The sequence below is a fragment of the Eulemur rufifrons genome, chromosome 1 (assembly GCF_041146395.1).
Source record: "Eulemur rufifrons isolate Redbay chromosome 1, OSU_ERuf_1, whole genome shotgun sequence".
Taxonomy (NCBI): domain Eukaryota; kingdom Metazoa; phylum Chordata; class Mammalia; order Primates; family Lemuridae; genus Eulemur; species Eulemur rufifrons.
In genome coordinates this window covers 55020453-55040608 of record NC_090983.1, presented here as the reverse complement: position 1 = coordinate 55040608, position 20156 = coordinate 55020453, and the positions used below count along the sequence as shown (strand labels likewise).

The 20156-nt window shown below is 34.6% G+C and overlaps 1 protein-coding gene across 12 annotated transcripts in view; it reads left to right on the top strand.

Annotated features, from left to right (window-relative positions):
• The window catches only part of DYNC1I2 (dynein cytoplasmic 1 intermediate chain 2), a 62827-nt gene extending 51439 nt beyond the window's left edge, over window positions 1–11388 (top strand). For 8 of the 12 annotated variants that reach the window (XM_069471218.1, XM_069471162.1, XM_069471198.1 and 5 more), the window contains 3 exons: window positions 5593–5733; window positions 7375–7500; window positions 9039–11388. In XM_069471218.1, the coding sequence (XP_069327319.1) occupies window positions 5593–5733; window positions 7375–7500; window positions 9039–9152 (381 nt within the window). In that variant the 3' untranslated portion in view covers window positions 9153–11388. The remainder of the gene's footprint in view (window positions 1–5592; window positions 5734–7374; window positions 7501–9038) is intronic. The other 4 variants (XM_069471240.1, XM_069471229.1, XM_069471180.1 and 1 more) reach the window with 2 other exon arrangements.
• Window positions 11389–20156: the final 8768 nt, after the last annotated feature.

The following is a 20156-nucleotide window of genomic DNA, read 5'->3' as shown; positions in this document are numbered from 1 at the left end:
AGCATATTTTAAAAAATTCTCTAGGTAATTACAATGTACAATCAAGGTTCAGAACTACTTACACAAAGGCTGTGTTTTATAAATAAGGAAATAGGGTCTTAAAATGATGAAGTGACTTTTCCAACGCCTTAAAACTAGTACTGGCAAGCCTGAGATAAGAGTCTAGGTCCTGCGTCCCTCTTCAACTCTTCCCTGGTATCTCTCTGCCATTTAGGCAGAAGTGTTCTTCAAAGAAAAAATATTACTTTAAAAAAATACTTAAATGATCTATTAATATTTGGGATTTTAATTTGCAGTGTCATATACAAAATTAATATATTATGAAACAGTATTGGATGTTAAATGTGTGCTTTCATTCTCTTTGAGGAAAAAATATTACTCCTTAGATGACTTTTTTTTTTACATTAAACTTGAAAAAATTTGTAAGTGATCTATAATCACATTTTTAAAATTTGGGAACGTGTTGCCATTTTGTTTTATCTTTTTAGTTTTTTATTTTATTTTATTTTTTGACACAAGGTCTCACTCTGTCACCCAGGCAGTGGTGTCATCATAGCTCACTGCAACCTCAAACTCCTAGGTTCAAGCAATCCTCTCATCTCGGCTTCACAAAGTGCTCGAAAGGCATAAGCCAACGCACCTGGCCATGTATTTTTCTTTTTATTGTAATCATTTACCTAGTTATAATGCATCCTGCTTTTGTTTCTTGCCACATAGTCCACTGAGTAGATGAAATATTTTAACCATTTCCTGAGACATTTAGCAATCTTCTTTTATATTATAATAAGTTTTTATCTAATTTGCATGTAGCTTTTTCATATTTTATAGCCTATAAAAATAGAATAATGGAGTGTGTACTCATTTGTGTCTGGTTTCATTTGCTCAACGTTATGTATGTGAGATTCATTCATATTGTTGAGTATTGTACATTGTCCATTCTCTCTGCTTTATACTATTCCATTGTGTAGATATACCATAATTTATCCATTCTACTGCTAATGGTATTTATGTTAATTCCATTTGGGGGCTATTATAAATAGTGCAGCTGTGAGCAGAGTTATAGGTGCCTTTTGATGGACATAGGTACTCATTTCAGTTGGTATATACTAGAAGTAGAATTATGTCATCATAGGATATGAATACATTCAGCTTTAGTAGATACTGTCAAGCTGTTTTCCAAAGTGACTTTGCCAGTTTATAACCCACAAATAGTATATGCAAATTCCTGTTGCTCTGCATCTTTGTTAACACTTGGAATTTTCTTTTTCTTTTTTTTCCATTTTAACCATTTCAATGTGTGTTATTGCATTGCATGGCCATTTTAATTTGCATTATCTTCAGGCTAATGAGGTTATGTACCTTTCCATGTGTTTACTGGCCATTTTGTGAAGTGCCTGTTAAGTCTTTTTCTTGTGTTTCTATTGGTAACCCCTTCTTTGGAAGATGATGTAGACCAGTAAACATTTTATTGAGTCAGCAATATGAACATGACTGTGAACAATTTTTGTTTTAAGTGTTTGGTGGGAGACCATCAAATTGCCTGAAAATGGGATGTTCTTTAAGAAGTACACTATCACCTCAGGAGTGAGAGACCTTAGTACAGTGATTCTTAATCATTGGTGTGCGTCAGAATCACTAGTGGAACAACACCAGAAATACTGATGAAGTGCATCTGGGCTGGGGCCCTTCATCTGTATTCTTCAGAAGCTCTGCAGATGATTGTAGTGCACATCCTAAGTTAATTAAACCACTACCTCAGAGTGAGACTTCATTGACATTGTTATCAGGGAGAGTGACAGGTAAATAACAATCTTAAAAGAAAAAAACTCTCAGTTTCTGTGTTTAGCTTGGTTTTAAGTTTTGTTAAAATTTTGGTTTTTTTTAATTAAAAACAAACATTTTTGGCTATTTAATGTTCAATGCTGTAGACATTTACCATCATATCTGAAAATTTTAAATTCACAGTTTAAAACTTGTTATTATGGAAAATTCCAAATAAATACAAAAGCATAGGGACTAGTATAATGTAGCCATTGTATCCATTACGTAGCTGCCGCAAGTATCAACACATGACCAGTCTTGTCTATTCTCACCCCTGGATTATTTTAAATAAAGCCGAGACACATCATTATCTATGAATATTCAGTATATATCTCTAAAAAGTAAAGTATCCTTTAAAAAAAATACTACTGTATCATTATTACACCCTCCAAAATGAACAATGATTCCTTAATTTCATCAAATGGCCAATGTGGTTTTTTATTTTGGGGTGGGTTTTTTTTTTTTTTTTTTTTACCATTTTTTATTTGAAGCAGGATCCAAATGAGGTCCATATATTTGTGACTGACGTGTCTTTTAAGCCCCTCTCTTAAAATAGGGTTTCCTTCCCTCTTTTTTTCTTGATTTTTTGTTCTTAAAGAAGAAACCAGGTTGGTTTCTGTAGAGTTGGTCCTACAGAGTTCCTCATGGTTTGAATTTTGCATTTCAATGTATCACTCATTAATGTATGTAGTTGTAGATGGTTCATATTTCCATAAAGAGAAGTTTACTCTCATGAATCAGTTAGTTATCCACCAGACCTTGTTGATTGATGTCTTTTCAGTCATCTGAAGATCATTCTACAGTAGATTGCTCAGAAGGTGCTCATGGGTATGCTATTCCCATATTCACTAGAGTATATGGTTATGAAGGTTAGTTTGGTTGCATATAAAATCCATGACCTACATTTCCTTTCTTTCCATACTTTAAATAAGTTAGTTCCCCTGTTGTCTTCTGACAAAAAGCATTGCTGTCTAAAAGTCTGATGACAATCTGATTTTCTTTTCCTGTGACTTGGTCTTTTTAAAAAAACTTGGGTGAACAAAGGATTTTTTTTTTTTCCCTTTTCATTAAAGGGTCATTATTTCTAGATACGCTTTCAATATGTAGTTCCAAGCTGTATTTTATTTTAGGAGAGTTCTTTTGAATTATTTTTGGTATTTCTTCTCCATTATTACTTTGGTCTGCCTCTTCAGGACCCGCCATTTAGATATATCGTTGCTGATCTTGTCTGTCACTTTTTAAAAATTCACTTTATCTCTTCTTTCTTTTTTTTTAAAATAAGCTTTCTTGAGCTCCATATACCATAAAATTTACCCCTCTAATGTGTACAATTCAGTGGTTCTTAGTATATTCATAGAGGTATGCTCTATCACCAGTATCTAATTTTAGAACATTTCCAAATTTCAGAAAGAAACCTTGTGTCCGTTAGCAATCACTTCTCATTTCACTTTCCACAGTTGCCCTGGAAACCACTAATCAATTTACTTTCTATCTCTATGGATTTGCCTGTTATGGACAGTTCATAGACATTCATGGAATCATTCGACATGTATACTGGTTTCTTTCACTTGGCAAAATGTTTTCAAGCGTCATCCCTTCATATCAATACTTCATGTATCAATATGTCATCCCTTTTATAGCTGAATAATATGCCATTGTATAGATATACCACCTTCTGTTTATTCATTTATCAGTTGATGAACATTTGGGTTGTTTCTACTGTTTAGCTATTATGAATAATGCTGCTATGAACACTCATGTCTTTATTTCTCCTGGGTATTTACCTAGGAGTGGAATTGTTGGGTCATATGGTAACTAATTAGCATATCAAAGTGGCTGCACCATTTTACATTCCCACCAGTAAGGTATGAGGATACTGATTTCTCGTATTCTCACAAACATTAATTGTTATTTTCTGTCTCCTTAATTTTAGCCATCCTAGTGATACGAAGTGATATCTCATTGTGATTTTGATTTGCATTCCTCTCATGACTAATGATGTTGAGCATCTTTTCTTATACTTAATTGACTGTTGTAAGAGTTCTGGGTACAAGTCACTTATGAGATACATGGTTTGCAAATATTTTCCCCCAGTATAAGTTGTCTTTGCACTTTCTTGATGGTATGGTTTGAAGCACAAAACTGTTTAATTTTTACATAGTCCAGTTTATCTACTTTATCTTTTGTCCTTTGTGCTTTGGCTTCATATCTAAGAAACTGTTTGTCAAGTTCAAGGTCATGAAGACTTTTATGCTTTCTTCTAAGAGTTTTATGGTTTTAGCTTTTCCATTTATATCTATGATACATTTGAGTTAATTTTTCTGTGTGATATGAGGAAGGAAGTGGTGTCCAACTTTATTCTTTCGTATGTGTATATCCAGTTAGCCCAGCACCATTTGTTGAAAAGCCTATTCTTTCCCCCATTTAATTGTCTTGACACCACAATAACTTTGCATGGATTTGACTGAGATCTTTTTCTTTTGCTTATTGTCTACTAATGAAGTGAGTTTTCCTATACTTTTAGAAGGGAGAGAATGGGCAAGGATAGCTTTCCTAGTTTCATAGTTTAGGTTAAAGCTCTCTCTCCTGTGGTTTTTGCAAACTGGAGATACAGATATACTTTCTGAGATGTGCCTTTTCTGTTCCTCTCCACCACTTTCGTATGTCTCTTTCCTATATCTCTTTTATCCTGCGTTCCACAACCTGGATTCTCTTCCCAGCAGTTTCTCTCCAGCAAGACTTTGTCTTGGAAAGGAGCTTTGGTTTGTTAATTTTGAGAGTTTATATGGCCGAAACTGTACCATGAGACCTTACTTCTGTTGCATCACAGTCTGCTTGCATTTACAAATGACCCTTGGAGAACACGGGGGTTAGGGGGACCAACCCCTCCACGCATTTCAAAATCTGCATATAAACTTTTGACTCCCCCAAAACGTAACTACTAATAGCCTAGTGTTGACCAAAATCCTTACCATTAACATCGTCAATTAACACATATTTTATGGTCTATATATTAATATTATATATTCTATTATTATAATAAAGTAAGCTAGAGAAAAAATGTTAAGAAAATCATAAAGAAGAGAAATATATTTACTGTTCATTAAATGGAAGTGGATCATCATAAAGGTCTTCATGTTTGTTGTCGACAACAAAGATGAAGGAAGAGAAGAAAGAGAAGGAGTTGGTCTTGCTGTCTCAGGGGTGGCAGAGGCAGAAGAAAATATGTGTAAGTGGACCCACACAGTTCAAACTTGTGTTGTCCAAGGGTAACTGTATTTATAAATGGGATCGTGCTAAACTCCCTCCTGGTTTTTGCTGTTGTTCTCAGACTGGTCCACCATACTGTCCAGTGAGCATCTGCTATTCACTGTGAGGTTTTCTGTTCTCCAGCTGTCAGAAACTATTGTGCCTTCTTTCCACTTCTTCAGGGAGATTTAGAGGAGATTCAAAAAGTACACTACCACTGCTGTCATCTTCCCAGAATCTTCTCATTGACAAATGTTTTTGAAGCATGTCCTATTCCTTTTTTTTAAACAGGATGGCATCTACAAGTTAAAAAGAAAATGCAACCCAATAGTTGATTCTTAGTATATAACACCAGGTAATTCTGTAGTGAAACAAATTGTAGGAACTTTTTCTAGGCTGAGTTAAATATCATAAAATGTTATGTCTGTTGAATGTGTGTCATTTTTTTCAGTGATAAGTAGTTTAATGATTTGTGTGTATGTCATATTTTGACTGTGCTAAGAATCAACTTTTCCCTTTCAGAATAACAAGCCTTTGTATTCATTTGAAGATAATTCAGACTATGTTTATGATGTTATGTGGTCACCCACCCACCCAGCCCTATTTGCCTGTGTGGATGGCATGGGGAGACTGGATTTGTGGAATCTCAATAATGACACAGAGGTGAGCAAGAAAATAACAAAAATTGCACTGAAAAATAGAAAATTGGATATTTATTGAATAATTTGTGAAATTCCTTTTATCCCAAAGAATGTAAAAGGGCTCTGTGATTGTAGCTTCATCACAAAGAAACCAAATAAGCTTTGTACCCTAAATAATAAACAGCATGCTGTGCAGAACTGAAGGGAGAAATAATGTTGCCAAGAACACTGGGGCATTTCCTTTTATTTGTGAATAACACTGTCATGTCTCTAATGTCCTGGCAAAGTCTCATTCATAAGGCAACTGGGACATTTTTCATTCATAGGCTGGAAAGCAGATAGTTTTAGACTGTTGAAATATGTTAACCTTAATTCTGAATTCCTAAATTATCTCTTAGCCTTGATAGGATTGTGTATATCATGCATAAATATTAGTTTTAGCCTGACTTGAGTGGAGGAAAAATATATTTTGATGACTTTTTCCATGAAGGATTGAAAACAGTGTTACTGTCACCATAAAATGAATATAGAGAATATGAAATTTCCTAATTGCTATCCTAAAATCACTTATTAGCAATTAAATTTAACTGCAGCTATCATTTATTTTTAGTCATATGTATTTTTACCAGCTTAGAGAAGCTTAAAATATTCTTAAAAATCTATATTGCTATTGGTAGTAGAAGTAATGTTAGCAGAGTCTATCAGTAACAGTTGTTGACAAGAAAGTCACTCAGTGCCTTCTGCTAAAGTTTCTTCTTTCCATACTAAGAAAATAAAATTGGTACCATTTTATTTTCTTTGTTTGGATTTTGATCTTAGAGATCTGTGGTTACAATTAAATGTGGATCTTTCCTGTAATAGTTAAAGAATATATAGAACTATAATTTTTCCTTTGATTTTCCTAATGATTTTGGCAATCTAAGGGGTTAATCATTTGGGGATGACTGATGTCAATTAGAAGGATTATTTTTGTCAGATTTCAAAAAATTTTTTAAATTTTATTGTGCTTTTAGTCTGAATCAAACACTGAATATTTGCTCTATGTATAGCAAATAAATCTTTTTCCTCAGCATAGAAGAGGTGCAATCAGATTCCAGGGGGTGTTGTGATTATGTTGGTATTCTCATCTTGCCTCCCTCCAGCCAGTTCATGGGAACAGGGTTTAGAAAGACTCATACTGCACCTTTACTATGAACTGTTCCTAGGAACTGTGAATCAAATATAGGTTTCAGCTGACAGAGATGCAAGCTACAAAATTGATTCCTGTCCTCTAAAACTGAACCATAATCTGTTTATAAGAGTTTTTGAAATGTTTTCTTTTTAAATGGGTTTTGGTCATATGTTTTCAAACAGCTTGACTTCTTAAAGAGGTTTAAACAACAATGAAGATTCCTTTATTAAAGAGAAGATCTTTCAAAATGAAGTGGCTAGTCTTGTGAAAATTTCTTACATAAGGACTTATTTTCCCAAACTATTTTCAAGGATTGGCTATAATGTCTTTCATAATATATCACTGAACAGGAAGAAAGTTGGGAAAATTCTTTATCTATTTTCATCTTTGCTTTTAAAAATGTAGCCGATTGGATGAAGAATTACTGTTTTACATGTTTATAGAAATCTTGATGAAACTTTTAACACTGCACTATGTTTTAAATGACTTTAGGTACCAACTGCCAGCATTTCTGTGGAGGGTAATCCTGCTCTTAATCGTGTAAGATGGACCCATTCTGGAAGAGAGATTGCCGTGGGTGATTCTGAAGGACAGATTGTTATATATGATGTGGGAGAGGTATGGGACTTGCTGCCTATAATTTTGACACATCTGTTTAGTGGCATTGTAGTGAAGGTATCTTTGTGGCTAAACCTAGTCTTTGAGGTTCATGAATTGTACAAACCATATGATTGTAAAGGTAAAACTTATTTCTAGCACAGAAGTGACTCTTGAAATTAATTTTCTTTCTAAACTAGATGTCATGTGTCCCCATGCAACAGATTGAGGGTAATACAGTACATTGGAAGTACCTTGTTTCTTGAAGCAAGCATTGCTGGAAATTAGAAATTCTTCAGAGAGAAGAAGTTCAGAGTTATAGGTGGACTTTGGGGTTTTACAGAATTGATATTGAAATAAGATTTTATTTTTCTATATCTATCAATGTGTCAGGGCCATGTGGTAGAAATCAAAAGTAATATGTTTGAGAGTTATCTGATGACAGTGTGAAACATGTACCTTGAATCTTGAGCCTTGATGCTGAGCCGTTATAATTGAATCCAATAGGTTGAGCTGCAGCTCTGTCATCTTTGGTGCTCTGATTGGCTGCACACAATGCCCAGTATGGATGTCCTTCTTTTTAGCCCTGACTAGCACCATAGTCACTTTTTCTTTTGCTATGCCTCCAGATTCCCCATTCTCTGTGGATACTCCACAGCCTCTAGCAATTGGAACTGGTGGAAAGTAGACTGAATCATTTAGAACAGCCAATTGGACCATCTTCACAGGTGGAAATGTTCTGTATCTACACTGTAGTAACCATGAGCCACATATGCCTACAGAATACTTAAAATGTGGCTAGTACAACTGAAGAACTGAATTTTAAATTTTATTTAATTTTAATTAATTTAAATGTAAATAGTCACATGTGGCCAGTATCTACCCTATTGGATAGTGTAGATTTAGAACCAGGCACATACCTTTGCCACACTGAGTGGTTTCTGCCCTAACATGACAGTGTCAGACTCCTATGATATTATAATGGCAGTTATCAAAAATATTTATTATTGGACTGCCTCTGTCAGGCAGAAGCATTACAAGCCTCTTTTCCCCTTTTGCTATTGGTACAACACTAAAGTAGGAAATAGTAGCTTAGCTTCTGATGAAAGAATTGTGGTATCAAGAAAGGTTATTTTATGCTCCAAACAAAAATAAATACTTGTAAGAAACCAGCACTTATGAATTATGCTTCCAGAATTATTTCATACTAGGAATGGTGTAAGAATAAAGTAAAAATTTTTTAAGGAATTTCTCCCCACCAGCAAAACCCATGAGATGGTGCACAGGAGTTATATTTACAAAGCATCATTGTTATTCTCTCTTGTACTGATGGTGATAATGGCAAAGTCATTTCTGAGATTGTCACAACATACTTCGCAAACATCGTCTTTTGTTTTGAAATGTGGTAAATTATTGTTATAGTCCCTGTAATTATGGGAAGGCCACTCAGGTCAATTATTGCTTTTTAATGGAAAAATTATTTGAAAACAAACTGAATAATAGAGGGTAAGATGATCTTTTATTTCAGTGTACATAAAACACTGTCTTCTTTTTAACAGCAGATTGCTGTTCCTCGCAATGATGAATGGGCACGGTTTGGCCGAACACTTGCAGAAATTAATGCAAACCGAGCTGATGCAGAAGAGGAAGCAGCTACCCGAATACCTGCTTAGTTCCTGAAAAGGGGAGTGTAGCCCTAGTGAAATTGGGGAGGCTCTTAAGTAGATCCTAAGACTATTTGCATGCTTCTGTCTAAATGATAATTAAAAGGAAATTTCATGGATTAAACTGTGGATTTAATGCTGCAAGGAAATCTTACAATGTCCCTTTTTATATAACACGTATCTTGTTTTGGATTTGTGTCATTTTTAATACAGCTGATTGACTTTACAGAATGCAGCTTTTTCGGAATTCTAACACACAGGTGTATATTTGGTATTATTCTTTTGAAATCTTTTCAACTTATAACACTACAGTTATTTCTAAAGCACAGATTAAATAAGTTCTGCATATTTTTAAATAATCACAATTCCCTGTTATATTGGTATTGTACTCACTAACAATATGTAGCAACATTGTTTATTTTCAGCTATAGCATGCATATACCTATCCAAGTTCCATGCTAACGTCCTTTGTCTTCTTTATAATTCATGTGGTAGTTACCTATAAATAAAAACAAATTTATGCGTTAACTTTTCAAATTTTCATTTTTACTCCTTGCAGTTTGAATTTTTCTGTCTAAGGCTTTTTCCCCCCATATCTTTATTTAAGCTCCTGTTGTGAGCAGCCACCTCAAATCCTATAAAGCTTTGTGCTTTACACATACCATACAAGGTATACCATACATCTCTCAATGCACTCTGATGTTTAGATAATCTGTCAGTGAAAAAAATTTCCCCTAGGTTAACTTTTACTTTACTACCTTATTTTCTTTCCATCTAAGATATATTTACTTTAAAGAATAAATAGAAAGCTGCCTATTATTTTCACTGATTGAGATTACTATGCACGTGAGCTCTCTAGAATAAAACCTCCTTTATTTCATGGTTGGAGTAGCCCTGAGGGAAAAGTGCTTAAATGAACTCATATTTTGGCATTGAATCAACTCCACATCTTGAGATCTGTTACCACAGCCTTGTCTACAAATCTGAAAGGTAGGTGACAGATATCTAAGAATTAGTATTGAAATAAACCTGTCTCGGGAATAGAAGAAAGGACTATGATCAGCTTGTACTTTTATCCACTTTAAATTGTTCATTTCCTTGATCCTGACCCTTTGTCCTTCTAAAGTTTAACTGTCTTTTATTCAACTAGGAAGGAAGATTAGAAATCAGAATTTGAAAATTTTTGTTTTAATAATTGTAACAGATTTTTTGGGAGAAGAATTTCCAAATAATAGCAAAACTTCTTACTATGAGTATTATATAGCATAAGGAATAATTGATCAGGAACATTAGACCTAAACTCTAGCTATAACTCTAGCATTTATGAGAAGTATGATTTTAGGTAAGTCTGTGCCTCATTCTTTTTCTCTAGGAATTAAGTTTGGATAAAATGATTTCTGAATTTCCTTCCAGCTCTAAACTTTTTAATTGTAATTATATCAGGCAGTTCTCTACTTCTGCATATTCAGTTTTCAATTGCCCATTATATACCAAAGATAACATCTCAAGTTATCTCCTGGTAGCAATGTCTATGAGTCAGAACTTCAGTTTTAGTAGAGTCACACTGTCTTTGTAGAGGAAAATTCATGTACTCACTACTCATGTAGTTATTGTAGTTTTGCCCTCACTTTGTAAAAATGACTGAAAAAGGGAAGACATGAATGTTAAAACATAATGGTGACTAAAGTTGGAAATCAAGATGTGGAAACTGAATCTGTGTTCCTCAGACTCAAGTTGTTTTGTTCAATTGTGAAAGGGAAGAAGAAAATTGGTAAGTACTTACAAATTATTTATCACCAAAAAAAGTTTTGCTTTTTGGGAATAATTTCTACTGTCCCCTAAAAATATGATGTGGACCTTTGCCCATTCATCTTTGGTCTGCATTTTTAGGAATACATGAATTTATTTAAGGAATTACCTTTAGACTGTGTAATAGCAAAAGAGAAAAATACTGAGACTGTCGATCTTCTGACAAGATAAAGTTGACCAGAAGTGTATCATAGCTCTTTACACTTTCAGAAATGAAAGCCTTACAATTTGAAAAATACCCAGTTACAGAAATTGTACCATATTTGTTATCAGTTATACTTTTTTTTTCTGAGTAGGAAAACAAACTATAGCTTTCTGGCTAATTTTTAATTTTTTGTTGTTTAGTATTTTCTTTTTGAATTAAAGATTTATTACCTTTGTTGAGGGAAGAATACTCAGTTTTTCAGACAGTAATTAACTTGTAATCTCTAAAATATTTTTTTGCTATTATATAAACTAAATAATCACTGGTAGAAACTTTCTTCATGCTTACAGATCCAGTTCCCTACAAAGTTTAGAAAACCCCTTTATAAAATGTTGCAACTGGGCCGGGCGCGGTGGCTCACGCCTGTAATCCTAGCACTCTGGGAGGCCGAGGCGGGTGGATCGCTCGAGGTCAGGAGTTCGAGACCAGCCTGAGCAAGAGTGAGACCCCGTCTCTACTAAAAATAGAAAGAAATTATATGGACAACTAAAATATATATATACAAAAAATTAGCTGGGCATGGTGGCGCATGCCTGTAGTCCCAGCTACTCGGGAGGCTGAGGCAGTAGGATTGCTTGAGCCCAGGAGTTTGAGGTTGCTGTGAGCTAGGCTGACGCCACGGCACTCACTCTAGCCTGGGCAACAGAGTGAGACTCTGTCTCAAAAAAAAAAAAAAAAAAAAAACTAAAATGTTGCAATAATGCATCTTGAAGGAACGGATGACTTAAAATGTAGGGGGAGGAACCAAAGGAAAGTAGTTTTAGGGGTGATTGATACTAGTCTTTCAGTGTTGTAAAAATGTTGATTTATTCTATTCTGTACTAATATGGATAGACTGTAACTGCCATCACTTGAACCATATGGTAAGGAAGGACTTGAATAAATGAATGAAAATCTGTTGTGAAGCATATCTTATCTTTTCTTTCTATTGGGCAGTGTTGTTTTTTTTTTTTTTTGTCAGAAAGTCATTCGTTTTATTTCTAAAGCTCTGCTGTAAATTTCTAGTGGGTGCCAGTGATCACCTGCCACACTCACTGGGCAGTGCATTTTTAAATGTCTTTTCCACAACCCCAGTATTTCAACATTTGACATTTAATAATTTTCTAAATGAAAAAGTTATATAATTAGGTATATGTTAAAGATAATAGAGCTCTTGTTGGCATCCAGGGTAGTGGTATCATATCTGAATCTTGGGCATAAGTCTAGGTTAACAAGCCAATGGCTTTGCTTCTTTTGGTGACTTGGTGACGGGGTTCCCATTGAGTTTTTTGTTTGTTTGTTTGAATCCAAGCTACACAGCAGCAAGAAGAGTTCTTGCTTTCCTGTTATGATCTTACTGATTTCTTAGGCAACTAGGAACTTGGCAGGTTTGGGGAAAATACTCTCAACTACTAGGTCTTTATTTTTCACTCATTAAAAATTATTAATGCTGGGAAATTATTTACTTAGAGATCTGGCTTACCGATTTGGGGGCTTCTAGTGCTACCAAAAAATTAGAAAGTTGCCTGAAAGGCAGTATTAAAAGAACATCCACATTCAATATTTCTTTGAGGATTACAATTAGGAATATTCTTTTAACCATTTTCTTCAGCTTTATTGTCCCAAAATGCTAGTAATTTGCTTGTACTGCGTTACATTTTTAAAATCTATTTCATATGGGAAGGGTACTATGGAGCCCATTTTAGAAAAACATCCTACAGTCCTAACCAGAATGCCAACTGCAAGACTTTGAATAGTCATCACATTGTAATGCTTTTTACAGTAGGCCAATATCCTCAGCCCTTTTGTTGGATTTTAGGTGTTTAGATTCTTTTTCTGCCTTCCAGGTTCACGATCCCCAAACTTCTAAAAGTTCGAATGGATGTCAGGTATTTAAGTTTTCAGTATATACCATCTAACCACTTCTAGCTTCAACATAGCCAATCAGCAATCTTTTACAAACTTTTATAAAATTATGGTATTTTGTGTTGTTAGTTTCATAGCAGGAATCTCAGTTTTGGCTTCTTAATATTCCATTACCAGTTTCCAGTCAGAGGATGGAACAGCTTGCACTCAGGTAAGCTTTCTGAAAGGTCTATTTCACTTTGTGAGGTCACTTATTCAGGTCTCTGGTAACGTATTATCCTGCCTCTCTTATAATGTACTTGATTTGGTCAGAAAGCTGTGGGGTGGTGATTGTATGGGGTGTAGAACACACCTGCGTTGTGCTGAACATGCAGAGACCTGACACTGTGACTCTGGAAATCAGGTATACCACCGATAAGACTTTGATAGCAAGTAATTTTATCTTTTGTGAATTTTTGTACTAGGTGGTTTTTTTTTTTTTTTTATAACTTTTTTTTTTTTTCTGAAAAAAGTAATGGAAATGCTTTGGAACAAAATTTCTTATACTTAAAAGCGGCTTGGTATATGAAAGAACAAACATGGGGCACAGAAGACCCAAGTTGTATTCCTGATTTCCTCCATTACCAGTGATGTAACTAGACAAGGATCAATATCGTCATTTGTTAAATGAGGAAAACATTTGCTTTCTGTGACAATTACATGAGAGAATATTTATGTGACGACCTTTGTAAGTTATATTACAAAGTACTATGAAAATAAGGGATGTTATTTCTTTTTTATTTTATGAACGCAAGAATGGAGAAAGACAATCTGTGTACCCTTCTGTGCAATGTAACAAGAACTCATCTTCTAAAGACTATGTGGCCTGCTGTTTCAGAAATTATTATGTTTTAATTCTAAGAAATCACATCACAATTTCAACCCTCAGAATCCTCAGACATTCAGGAGTAGCAGTGAAGTCAGGGAAAAATACTAATTGCTCTTAATCAGCGATACTTTCCCTAGGAATGTTTCATCTTATTACAGTCTATGGTAAAGTTACAAATGGTGCTAAGTAGAAAAAAATGACCCACTCTGAATTTCCAGCCTATACTCAGCTGATGCTCTTCTGCTAGTTCAATACAAATAAAATTGGTTACTACTGAATACTATTTCATGACCTCTAAAAATATTCACTGCTAGAAATTGGTTTTTAGTATTGATAGATTCATCACAAAATTTTGCATGTAGGAAGCAGAGAAAAGAGCTGATATTTCAATAAAACTTTGTAAATAATACTTTCTGTGAATGGATAGTGGTGCAACACATTTTGTAATTGTATAGGATCATCCCAAGAGCCACTTCAACACTAGTTCTTTTAAAGGAAATTAACTGCCTACAAGAGTTTTTGTCTGGTTTAAGTGGCATTAATGAGATTGGGTCAAGATGGTAGACAGAAGCATCTACTATCCCTCTCAACCCTAAATTCCATAAAGTGCTAAAGCAGAAGAAAAACAAGAAAATCTTGCTATAGCACTGAAAAACGAGAAGATTAGTAATGGAATAGAAATGTGGAAGAATGCCAGATAGATAGAAAACAGATAGGATCAGAGCTATAGGCAAATAAAACAAGGAAATCACAACTCAAAGAGGCAGAAACTACCACAAAGGGATGAATGGGTTGGAACCTGGAATCAACAGATGCAAGTGCAGGAAGGTGCCCTGGTATTCTGGACAGGGTGATTCATAGAGAGCTGATTCAGAATAGCTAAGCAAGTTCCTCAAACACGGGCCAAGTGGTAGGCAAAAGGAGTCTCTACCAGCCTGTAGCATAACTGGATGAAGCCACTGGAGCTGGAGAAGCTGGGCAATGCCCCCACGTATTTTCTGGCCTTCAAGAGAAGAGGAGCCTATACAGTAGTGCCCCATTTGCCCACAGTTCGGCTTTCTGCAGTTTTAGTTACCGGTGGTTGGTGCTGTCCAAAAATATTAAATAGAAAGTTTCAGAAATCAACAATTCATAAGTTTTAAGTTGCATGCCATTATGAACAGTGTGGTGGAATCTTGCACTGTCCTGCTTTGTCCAGCATATCATGCTGTCTACACTGCCCACCCATTTACTCACCTAGTAGCCATCTAGGTTACAACTGTTACGGTATCACAGTGCTTGTAGTTAAATGACCCTTATTTAACTTAATAATGACCCAAAGCACAAGAGTTGTGATGCCGGCAATTCAGATGTGCCCAAGGAAAGTTATAAACTTCTTCCTTTAAATGAAAAGGTAAAAATCCTTGACCTTATAAGGAAAGAAAAAAAAAAAAAATCATATGCTGAGGTTGCTAAGATCTACAGTAAGAACCAATCTTCCATCTGTGAAATTGTGAAGAAGGAAAAGGAAATTCATGCTAGTTTTGCTGTTATACTTCAAACTGCAAAAGTTAAAGCCAGGGTGCGTGGTAAGTGCTTAGTTAAGGCAGAAAAGGCATTAAATTTGTGGGTGAAAAACATGAACAGAAACATGTTCCAGTTGACAGAAATTGGTTTCAGTACTGTCTGTGGTTTCATGCATCCAATGGGGGTTTTTGAATGTATCTCCCACAGATAAAGGAGGGACTACTGTGCCTAGAACCAAAATATTTTCATATCCACAACTGGCAGCACAGCCCACTTGCTCCCATCAGAGGCTTTGATAAACAGAAACAGCATCCATAGAAAGAGGCTCTCAAATACAAAAAATAAGCAACTAAGCATAACAAAAACGTGAAGGAAGCCAATAATATGAAAACCCTGAACAACAAACTTTAAAAAATATATATCCACAGAAAGAACAGATGGGAAAAGACGTCAAGTAAGAGTATTTAATATCTCAAAAGCATAGAAGATATCATAACCATAAAATAAGAACAGGTTATAAAAGAGAACAAATCTAATCTTAGATATTAAGATCATGATTTTTTTTTAAAGAAAAGCTACATAATGGATATAGCTGAAGAGCAAAGCTGTCAACAGAGTAATCACAAGATCAGTCTCCCATTCAGCCTAGAAGTATAGATGGAGAAAGTATCAAGGAAAGTTAAAAGACACTGGAATTTTTGGACCTCTCTCTCTAAACAGAAGATAAAAGAGGGGCCATAAGGAGAAAAATTCAGAGTAAAATAGATTTCTTTGATCTGAAAAGACACAAGTCTTAGGATTAAAAGGATTCATCCCTTTTAAATATGAATCATTGACCAAAGATGTCAGAATATCCCAATAGGAGTCAATATGGGTATATTTTTACCATAGTGCACTAAAATGTACATTTAAAAATGCAAGACTTGCCTTAAAGAAAAATTTAAAATGCTCTTCTAAGTAACTCAGGGTAAAAAGGAAATAAAAAATAATTTAGTAATTAATACAGAATTAGGGCTCCTTGGAGAATAGTCTGAAAATGTCTGGTCTTGGCAAGAAATTAAAACTAGAGACTGGAGCATCTTGTCATACCAGAAAGCTAGGAAGCAATCAAAGATTCCTAAGGTAATATCAACAGGACTCAGAAGTTAACTTGAAGAGGCTCCCACTGGTCAAAGACAGTATTTTGAAAACTGACAAAGGAAAAGAATCAAACATTTATCCTGTTTTTCACCTTTGGGTAACTAAATAATTGGTAAGTTTCTGTTTATAAAAGTATCCTAGCTAATAAGAAGAAATAATAGAATACTATCATTTTGTAACAACTGATAAAATAATCGTTGAAGGCAATAGTTATCAAGGACTGCTAATATTACAGAAAGACACATTATTATGTACCTTCTTTTGGATGTACACATACCATACCCACAAAGCAGTCTTCTCAAAAATATTGATCTTGAATGCTGTTAAGCCTCTAGAACATAGCTACCAATTTACATAAAATTCAGGGAAGTAGAAGAACAAGTTAAACATCACCACGAGGATGCAATTGTCAAAATCCAGAATGTAGGAAACTCTGGAGGACAAACAAGCTAGTGTCTTAGATAAATAAAGTGCAAGTGAAAAAGAGAGAAAGAGAGGAAAACCAAATATTAAAAAAGATTTAAGAGATATATCAACCACGTTCCATGTATGGACCTTATTTGGATCATGATTTGAACAGTGTGTGAGAGAGATGTGTGTGTGAGAGAGAGAAACAATTGGGGATAGAGTGTTGTGGTTATGTATTTTTTCAAAAATCCTTAACATTTACAACTACATACAGAAATATTTCTGGATGATACTATGTGTGGGATTTGTTTCAGAATAATCCAGTAAGGGTGGAAGAGAAGTGGGTGAAGTATAAATTGAAACAGGACTAACTATGAGTTGATAATTGTTGAAGCTGGAAGATAGATAAATGGAAACATATTATACTATTCTGTTTACTTTGTATATACTTGAATTTTCCCAAAAGGTAAAAAACAAAAACAAAACCATATAGTATATGCCTTTGTTAATAAATTTGAAAACTTTGACATGACAGAAAAAAATTTAAGGAAAATATAAATTAGTAAAATTGATCTAAGAAGTAAAAAACTTAAGTCTACCAGTAATCAAAGAAGAAATGGAAAAGGTAACCAAAGCTTGTTCCCTAGGAAGACGTAAGTTTTAAAGGCACAATTTATACTAAGAGCTATTCCAGGAATTAGAAAAATATGGGAAATGTAGTGAACACCAAACAAGACATTGACAGTATAAAAGAATAAGCCAAGCTCAGTTATGAACAAAAAATGTGAAAATTGAATATAACACTATCCTTAAAAGGATTAAGGCATCACAGCCTAGCAGGTTTCATCCTAGGAATTTTAAAATGCTACAGTATTAGAAAATTTATTAATATTAATCATATTAAAAATTAAAGAGAAAAATCTTAGTAAAGCTAAAGTATTTGATAAATTTAATACCTACTCCTGATTTTAAAAGAAAGAAAACAACAGAATAAATTAGGAATAGTAGAAAACTCTCATGTTAATGCAGGGTATCTATCATAAACCTATAGCTAGCATCACACTTAAAGGTAAGATGTTAGAATCATTCTCACTAAAGCTCTATAGAGAAAGGCAAGGGTGCTTGCTGTCAAGCTCCTCCTATTCAACAATCTACTGGAGGTCTAAGCTTCTGCATCAAGATAAGGAAATAAAATACAAAAATTGAAAAGAAGACACAAAACTACCTTTGTAGATATAATTGTTAACTAAGAAAGACCAAGACAATCAACTGAAAAATTATTATAAGAGTTCATTAAAATGGCTGAGTATAAGATCAACGTACTAAAATTGCCTATTACATTAATTAGTTAGAAAATGTAATAGGCAATAATTCTGTTCACAATAGGAATGAAAATATTTAAACTTAAAACAAACAAACAAAAAAGGCAATGAAAGGAATGTGTAAAACCTACTCAATACCCTCATATAATTTTGCTGAAGGACATTAAAAAGACCTGAAAAATGGACAGACCTGAGATGGAAAGACTCCGTATTATAAAATGTCAGTATACCTCCTAAAACTAATCTGTAAATTCAGTAAATTTCCAATACAAATTCCAACAGAATTTTTAACTTGAACTTAAAATGTTCATTGTAAAACTCATGGAAGAGAAATGACAGAAAAATAACCAAGATAATTTTTAAAGTGAGGAACACTGAAAGGGGTGACTTGCTCTGCCAAATGCTATTTCATATTACAGCTGCGCCACCCTTCCTATTCACATGTTCCACATCCATGGATTCAATCAACCAAATCAAAAACATGGGGGGGGGACCATAAAAACAATACAACAATAAAAATAGTACAAATAAAAGACCAATACAGTACAACTATTTACGTAGCATTTCCATTGTTTTAGGTATTATAAGTAATCTAGAGATGATTTAAAGTACATGGGAGGATGTGTATAGGTTATATGGAAATACTATACCATTTTTATATAAGGGATTTGAGCATCCTTGGATTTTGGGATCTGCAGGGGGTCCTGGAAATTGGGAGTAGATATACTAATTTCAGACAGAATACGTTAGAGCAAAGAAAGTTACCAGAAAGCATTAAAGAAGAGCATTACATAATGATAAAGGGGTCAGTACTCCAGGAAGACAGAACAATTCTTAATGTGTATGCTTCTAACAACATAGCATCAACTATAGCATAAGGCAAAAACTAATAGACCTACAAGGAGAAATAGATGACTCCACTATTATGGTTGGAGACTTCAGCATCCCTCTATGAGAAATGGACAGATCCAGCAGGCAGAGAACGTAGTTGAACTCAACACCATCATCAACAACTGGACATGATGGATATCTATTAACAATTTCATCAAACGACAACAGAATACTCATTCTTCTGAGGCTCACATGGAATATTCACAAAGATGGACCACATTCTGGGCCCTAAAACGCACTTTAACAAATTTAAAAGAATAGCCAGGCATGGTGGCGCACACTTGTAAACCCAGCTACTTGGGAGGCTAAGGAGGGAGGATTGCTTGAGGCCAGGAGTTCAAGACTACCCTGGACGTCATAGTAAGAATGCCATCTCAAAAAAAAATAAATAAATAAAAGATAAAAAAACCCCTACAATGCTTGCTCTTCAGCCAAATGGAATTAAACTAGAAATCAATAATGGATAGCTAGAAACCCCAAAATACTTAGATATTAAACAACACACTTCTAAATAACACATGGGTCAAAGAAGAAATCTCAAGAGAGATTTTAAACTAGGCCAGGCACAATGGCTCACGTCTGCAATCCCAGCACTTTGGGAGGCTGAGGCGGGAGGATCACTTGAAGCCAGAAATTTGAAACCAGCCTGGGCAACATAGATTCTGTCTCTAAAACAATTTTTTAAAAAATTAGCTTAGCATGGTGGCATGTGCCTGTAGTCCCAGCTATTCAGGAGGCTGAAGCAGAAGGATCACTTGAGCCCAGGAGTTTGAAGCTGCAGTGAGCTATGAGCTGCACACCAGCCTGGTTACAGAGTGAGACCCTGACTCTTAAAAAATAAATGAATAAAATATTTTGAACTAAACAAAAATGAAAATACAATTCCTCAGAGTTTGTGGGATGCACAAAAGAAGTGCTTACAGGGAAATTTATTACATTGAACACATGTATTAGAAAAGAAGAAAAATCTAAAATCAGTAATCGAAGCTTCTACCTTATAAATAAAGTAAATCCAAAGT